Source organism: Salvelinus namaycush, chromosome 3 (genome assembly GCF_016432855.1).
Source record: "Salvelinus namaycush isolate Seneca chromosome 3, SaNama_1.0, whole genome shotgun sequence".
In the NCBI taxonomy this organism is placed as follows: Eukaryota; Metazoa; Chordata; class Actinopteri; order Salmoniformes; family Salmonidae; genus Salvelinus; species Salvelinus namaycush.
Genome location: NC_052309.1, coordinates 61,183,370 through 61,191,142, shown reverse-complemented (window position 1 = coordinate 61,191,142; position 7,773 = coordinate 61,183,370). Strand labels below are relative to the sequence as shown.

The 7,773-nt window shown below is 40.8% G+C and overlaps 1 protein-coding gene across 1 annotated transcript; it reads right to left on the bottom strand.

Annotated features, from left to right (window-relative positions):
- Window positions 1-213: 213 nt before the first annotated feature.
- On the bottom strand, window positions 214-3,727 carry soul5 (heme-binding protein soul5). Its single transcript, XM_038980647.1, has 7 exons — window positions 3,565-3,727; window positions 2,650-2,709; window positions 2,413-2,494; window positions 1,954-2,074; window positions 1,585-1,724; window positions 828-991; window positions 214-707 (listed from the first exon to the last, which is right to left on the bottom strand). Coding segments are annotated over exons 1-7 (648 nt in total). The 5' UTR covers window positions 3,567-3,727; the 3' UTR covers window positions 214-628.
- Window positions 3,728-7,773: the final 4,046 nt, after the last annotated feature.

Sequence of the window (7,773 nt, the reverse complement as noted above, 5' to 3'; positions counted from 1 at the left end):
GTCTGCTAAATGACTAAAATGTCAAATTTAACATTTCATTCGTTATGTTCATTGTAATCTCTCATGGACAGACTATATAACAAATATGGTATCTGACACAATTACCCAAGATTTTATGTTCATTATAATCATACTGTATTCACCACCACTCGAGTACGACCAAAGAGCTGGAGAGGATTTGTTTGGCATATATTTAAGAAGAAACAAACTCAACCCAGACACAATTCATATTTTATTGAGAAAAAGATCCAAATCATGTCCAACATTGAATGTTGTAGTTTGTGAAAAGTAACTTCCTTTTTGACAAACGGAACCAGTTATTTAGTACAAATGTATCCCTGTCTACATTCACCCCACATCGTTAGAACCTCTATGTATAGAGTTCGAATCACGGGTCTAGGGGGTGCTAGTCACCTCTCTAACAAATTGAACCCTGAATAAGTATGAGCAAAGTTTGCATACACTCTACAGTTTGTATACACTCTATAGTATGTGGCATATTGATTTTGGATTATATATTTTTTGCCCCCAAACCACATTTTCTCAGATGTTCTCAGTCTACCATGCACCTCCCATTGGTCCTCCTCAAAGTGGTAATGCCAGACTCAGCAGTAATGGAGGAGGATGTTTAGGAGGAGGTAGGGCACACAGGCTCTCCCTCAACCATGTACCACACCTCGTTGTGCCTATTCAGAATCTTCATTGGGCTGTAGGACACATACACACACACACACAAAATATTAAAGTATGTTTGAAAAAGTATTTTGGTGGAATTGTGTTGGATGCTGGATATGAGTATATTGAAGGATTTGTATCCGTGCTCTCACCTGTCATATCCCACAGCATAGTGGTAGTCTTTGTTGTAGGTGGCCTGGACGTTGTCTAGCTGCCTTTTCAGCAGCATAGAGTTTACACTGGATGTCAAAGACATCATCCATCCACCGTAGCTCCTCACGTACACTTTCATGTCTGGCGTCTCTGTAAAATACACCTGCACGGGGAAATCACAAAGACATCCACATTGTTAACCAGCGGTCTTTAAAAAAACATGACATACTTAACATGGGTTCAAATGGTATTTGTGTTTTTTCAAATACTTAAGGTTCGCTCGATTGAGCTTGCCTGGCTCAATGGTGCCATGGAAAAGTCCCAAAAGTGCAAACCCCACCCACCTGGCACTCTATAAAAGCTAAATCGAAGTATTTGAAAGATACTTCTTGAACCCAGGTCTGATAGACAATCATATTATGTCCAACTTAGATTCAGTTTTTCTAGTGCCAGGTGGGTGAGGTTTGCACTGTTGGGACTATTCCATTGGTGCCATTGAGCCAGGCAAGCTCAGCGCAAGTATTTGAAAAAACACACACAATAAACCACACAAATATTACAGACCCCTGGATAACGATGTGGATGTCATTGTGTCAGGTTTACAGGGTTTTGACAGGTGTCAACAATATGGTAATAGCTCCACTTTGCCCTCTGATAGGCTAAGTGGAAGTTTCACCATATTGCTTAAACCAATCAAATCCTCACAGATCTTTACAAGTGCATAGGGCGTAGGGTCTATTTGGGATTTGGCTTTACCTTGTCATCAGTGGGTCGGGGAGGAGTCATCTGATAGTCAGACGGCAGGAGGAAGCTGATGGTGAAGACAGACGACGCCCACATCTTCTTCTTCTCTTCAATTTTGACAGTCACCGGAGCTGTCATGTCAATGTTGACGCCTATAGGAAAAATGCGTGTAAGCACATGTTACCAGGTAGACACACACGCATGGAAACAGACTCATGCACGTGCATACACACACACACACACACACACACACACACACACACACACACACACACACACACACACACACACACACACACAAACACACACACACACACACACACACACACACACACACACACACACACACACACACACACACACACACACACACACACACACCAGCCTTGTTGGATCCGGTGATGTATTTGAAGAGTCTCCGGAAGGCAGTGTAAGTGGCCTTGTCCATGAAGTAGCATTCCTCGTCTGTCGACACCCATTTCACCGAGTCATAGTGGCGCACCTGTAACACAGACACAAACCTTCACTCAGAGTCCTGTGTTGGAGAGTGTATTGAGTTACGGATGTTGAGAACGCGATTAGGGTGATCTACAACCCTGCATGACTTGATCTACAACATGTTTCCAATTACCGAAACCCAATGTGATAACCAAAATGGGGGTGATAATGATGATTATCATGTTGTTGATTTGACATATTCTAATGCAAATGCTATTGTTTTGTATCTGCTACCCTGACCAACAACTAAACATAAAAAAAATTGGTCACAAAAAAGGTGGTGAAACAAACTCCTAAATTGTAGCCCCAATGTGCCATTCATTTGTGCTGCACAAGACTCACCTCATAATCGTCATTCTTGCACACCAGATCATAGAGCAGACATTCCTTTGACTCGGTACAGAAGCTAGACTCAGAGGAGTTTCTAAAGGAATCAGTGGAAAAGAAATCAATAAAGAACAACAGCATGCGATTTAGCCCGGATACCGTTCGTTCACTATACAAACAGATAAGTCATTCTGAAACGTGTGGTTACGATGTGAGGAAAGTAAGAACAGATGTGTATTATTACTTCATTACCCAATTCTGGCTTCAGCAGTCAAGATGAGAAGCAAGCCAACCAACCCTGAAAAATAAACCCTGAAGTACACACAAACAGTCAGTGTCATCACATTAAAAGCCTAAAGTACACACAAACAGTCAGTGTCATCACATTAAAAGCCTAAAGTACACACAAACAGTCAGTGTCATCACATTAAACACCTAAAGTACACACAAACAGTCAGTGTCATCACATTAAACACCTAAAGTACACACAAACAGTCAGTGTCATCACATTAAACACCTAAAGTACACACAAACAGTCAGTGTCATCACATTAAACACCTAAAGTACACACAAACAGTCAGTGTCATCACATAGACACAATGTAATACTCTTTCACACTCTTCACATATCGTGCTGCTACTCTGTTCATTATCTCTCCTGATTGCCTAGTCACTTTTACCCCTACCTACCTGTACATATTACCTCAACAACATTCTACCCCTGCACAATGACTCGGTACTGGTACTCCTTGTATTTAGCCTCGTTATTGTTATTTTACTGTGTTACTATTTCCTTTTTTATTTTGCAAATTATTCTTCGTTTTTAACTCTGCATTGTTGGGAAAGGGCTCGGAAGTAAGCATTTCACTGTAAAGTCTACTACACATGTTGTATTCAGCGCATGTGACAAATACATTTGACATGAAAACCTAAACCTCACATGAAAAACATAAAGTACACACAAGCAGTCAGTGACATAATCATATAAAAAATATGTTATACAGACATAACTGATTAAGATCGCAATATTGTAATACTTTAAAAGACAGTAAACTGTGTTATTACCCATTCCTATTTCTAGAAAAATCACTCTTGCTTTAGTTACTTAACACCATAACAACTCAAACAAACCTAGTCAATGCAATGATAAACTATCATTTATACTTACATTGTGCTGAATGTGTGTCTCTTAGATCAGCTCAGTTCAGATGCATTCACTGGTCTGAGGGACATGCTTGCGCAGAAACTATTTATACAAACTGAGGGTATTTGCATCACCCCCAAAAACACACCCACTTCACCACAGAATGTACAATGGACTTCACATGCTGAAGAGAAGAAAAGGTGGTTTAAGTGTGTGGCAAATTAGATAACGTGAGAAAATCGATCTTGATGCGTCTTTGAAAAGCAAGTATAGGCTTATTGAGAAAGAGGCTGTAACTAGATCCATCACGTGTAGGAGACTATTATATATTTCTGTTTCGTAATTAAAGCCTTTGCTGTTTCGCAATAACAGCCTGGCTGTCACGTTTAGACTAAATAAATAGCACTTGCATGTAGTTTGTTCACTGAGCACTGCTGGGTCAACATTACCAATCACTAGTGGATAATGGAGTAGCCCTGTTTATAACTGGTGCTAACATGGACTCTTTGTCCTGATCTTGTCCACATTCTGATTGTGCCCACATTTTTAGACAGGTGTAGATGATTTAAAGACACATTGGGATCAGATCTTCCTTACCACCTCCGGAGGTCATCCACATTTATTATGATATTACGTTTTTATAATGTAGAGTGAAATTAAAATAAAAAAAATCAGATGCACATTGGGCAAACATTTTCCAATTCATATCAAACCATATTCCCCACCTACAAAAGCAGATAAGACAGCACTTGCACGACCCAAAGAGCTCAGCTTTGACCCCCAGAGTAGCCAAGAAAACAGAACTCTGGGGTGTATCTCAATAGTCTGAAAAGGATTAATTTCTAAACAGTTTAGCAGACACTCTTATCCAGAAGGACTTACAGGAGCAATTAGGGTTACAGATTTTTCTGCCTAGTCGGTTCGGGCATTTGAACCAGCAACCTTTCAGTTACTTGCCCAATGCTCACTACCACATGGCTACCTCGTCTCCTCTTCACATGGGCTGACCTGAAGAGACAAAGGATAGGTGGTGAATACAAAACGGCGCTCCTCACTTTGAATCTGATTCCAACTGCCCCTGTTCTTTTACATCAGTGTAGGAAAGGAGACAAGAAAACAAGAAAAGGAAGCCACTGAATACCAAGATGGATGCAGTCATGGAATGAACCCTGCCCTAGATTTAGAAAGTCAAAGTCAGGTCAGTTTAAATGACCTTTAACAAACCTCTGACGTCCCCTGTGATGTCAGCTGGTCACCACCTCAGAGGGGCTCAACGGGCGACAGCCTTCACTTGGGGTCTTCAGCCTCAGATGAAGAAAAACTCAAAATAACTCTTATGATCCCCTCTCTTATGTCCGTTCTATGCGGAGAAGTATGTGCTTTAGGTCGAATTCTTAGCCAACACGTTGCTTTAGCCTGATTTGATCAGGACCATGAAACTGTATGTGGTGGACATTTCCATGGCATCATGGAACAAATGTTGTCACACTGGCTGCAGAGCTGATTGTTGTTGTAGTTGTATTTGTTGTTGTTGTTCAAAAAGTTTACTTTGTATATAAAATGAACTTGTGAGAGTGATTGAACAAAACATCAGAGATGTGTTTGTTTCTCTCTGAGCATGAGACGCCCTGTTCCAACACAAAGCACTAGAGTACAGTTTAGTTTACACTCTTAGAGAAAAGGGTTCCAAAGGGTTCTTTGCAGAGGGATAAGGTTCTGCCAATAACTGTTTTTATCTGATGAACCCTTTTTGGAAGACAAAAGTTCATTGTAAGGCAAAGAGTTCCACCTAGAACCTTTTTCATCCTAAAATTTTGTTTTCGGAAGAAAGGGTTCTTTGATGATTGTTCCGAAGGCAAGAAGGATACTTTGGAAGGCAATAAGGGTTCTTAAAAGAACCCTCATTAATCTGAATAAGCTTTTGTATAGATTTTCTTCCCTTTCTTTGAAATAGTGCCTGAGTGTTGACATCAAGCGTTTAAACGTCAACATCAGGAGTTTGAGTAATACGATACGTTTGCAAAGATAGGTGTGAGAATGTTTTAAACTGTACCTTCAGTATATGGGAGTATTCGTGCATGTTTCTGGTATTCCCTTAATCATTTTACATATAGTATACTGACATACCGTAGTTGATATCTTTGCCATTATTTTCTGTGATTTTAACAATGAGCAGAGAGTAGGAGAATATAAGTGAGTATGAGTGAACTAGCAGTGTATTGTGTGGGTACAGAGCAAATTACAAATGGCAGAAAAACATGAAGCAAAACTGATTTAATTTAATCTTTGGTACATAATTGGTCTAGCCTGTACTCCAAAATTAAACAAATTTGAGTAAACGCCTTTGAGTGTGGACTATATTATTATGCATACTGGATGGACTGGTTACCTTATGCTACGCTCCAAAATGTATACCCTTGGAGAGAATGTATAGCCCCAGGCGATGCTGTTGGTTCATTGATTGTTCGGGGCGGCTTACAGGAAGCCTACAATTATAGTGACTTTGTATTTGATTTTGAATAACCCAGTAATCGGGAATTTCTTATTTTTTCAGAATTATTTGAGTGACACATTACCTTTAGCTATACAGAATACCATCATGCATTTTCATCTCCTCCTCGCTCTCCTTTATTCCTTTCTCGAGCGTGCAGAGGGGCTGTTAACAGTTTTGTGAAATATGTTTTGTTGGAAAAACGTGTTACTATCGACGTTCCTGAACAGATTTCACTTAGTTTCCTAAATTAAGCACTGGGTAGCTGCAGGAACAGGGTTGGAGAGCCCATGACATACAGAGTTTGGGCAGAATATCACCTGTCGCGCAGCGAGAGCATGCTCCTCAAACGGCATACTCCTCCACATTTTCTTACATCACAACCGTATTCTAAAATGGATTAAATAGTTGTTAGCCCTCATCAATCTACACATAATACCCCACAACGACAAATTAAAAACAAGTTTTAGAAATGTTTGCAAACTTGTAAAAAAATTAATTACAAAAATATCACATTTACATAAGTTTTCAGGTCCTTTACTCAGTACTTTATTGAAGCACCTTTGGCAGCAATTGCAGCCTCAAGTCTTCATGGGTATGACGCTACAAGCTTGGCACACCTGTATTTGGGGAGTTTCTCTCATTCTTCTCTGCAAATCCTCTCAAGCTTTGTCAGGTTGGATGGGGAGCATTGCTGCACAGCTATTTTCAGGTCTCTCCAGAGATGTTAGATCGGGTTCAAGTCCGGGCTCTGACTGGGCCACTCAAGGACATTCAGAGACTTGACCTGAAGCCCCTTCTGCGTTGTCTTGGCTGTGTGCTTAGGGTCGTTGTCCTGTTGGAAGGTGAACCTTCACCCCAGTCTGAGGTCCTGAGCGCTCTGGAGCAGGTTTTCATCAAGCATCTCTCTGTACTTTGCTCCGTTCATCTTTTCCTCGAACCTGACTAGTCTCCCAGTCCCTGCTGCTGAAAAACATCCCCACAGCATGATGCTGCCACCACCATGCTTCACCGTAGGGATGGTGCCCGGTTTCCTCCAGATGTGACGCTTGGCATTCAGGCCAAAGAGTTCAATCTTATATAAGTGTGTGTGTATGGCGAATGTGTGCCTGTATGTACGTGTCATGTGCAATTGTGTGTGTGTGTTGGAGTGTCAGTACTTGTGAATGTGTGGGTAAAGTCCATTGTGTGTGCATAGAGTCAAAAAGAGTTAGTGCAATGTAGATAGTCCGGGTATCTATTTGTCTTATGGCTTGGGGTAGAAGCTGTTCAGGAGCCTTTTGGTCCAAGACAGTATATATCCGTGTCTAGACCTGACAGTTCGTGCAGCTTTAGTATTCTGATCATGGAGTTCTGATCAAGGAATTCTGAATGGGTCATGCATCTACACCTACATTTAAATGTGTCTACTGTGTTCACAGTGTGTCCAGGTTTCCCTTTTCCTGCGCTATATTCAAATTCCAGTATCCATTCTACAAACAGTGAAATAGGCAAAATATGATAATAACACAATAACTGATGCCAGTAGCTAACTACTGTAGCTAACTAGCCAGCTAACCTCTGTAGCTAGCCAGCAATCTAGCAAGTAAAGGGATTGCAAACGGGTTAGAATAACTCTAGTAAAACAATGTTTTATATCTAAATATTAACTAGCTGGCTGGCAATTGAGGCCAGTAAACACATTCCTCACACGCTAGGAACGAAATGAAAAGGTACCTCTCGGGCCCAAAACAAAAGTTTTC

What these genes read in the sequence shown, in the direction of transcription:
- soul5 (XM_038980647.1), bottom strand. An exon ending in GCAAGAATGACGATTATGAG is followed by an intron (nt 2,075 to 2,412) that starts GTGAGTCTTGTG and finishes TCTGTGTTACAG; the next exon opens with GTGCGCCACTATGACTCGGT. An exon ending in CCCGACCCACTGATGACAAG is followed by an intron (nt 992 to 1,584) that starts GTAAAGCCAAAT and finishes TTCCCCGTGCAG; the next exon opens with GTGTATTTTACAGAGACGCC.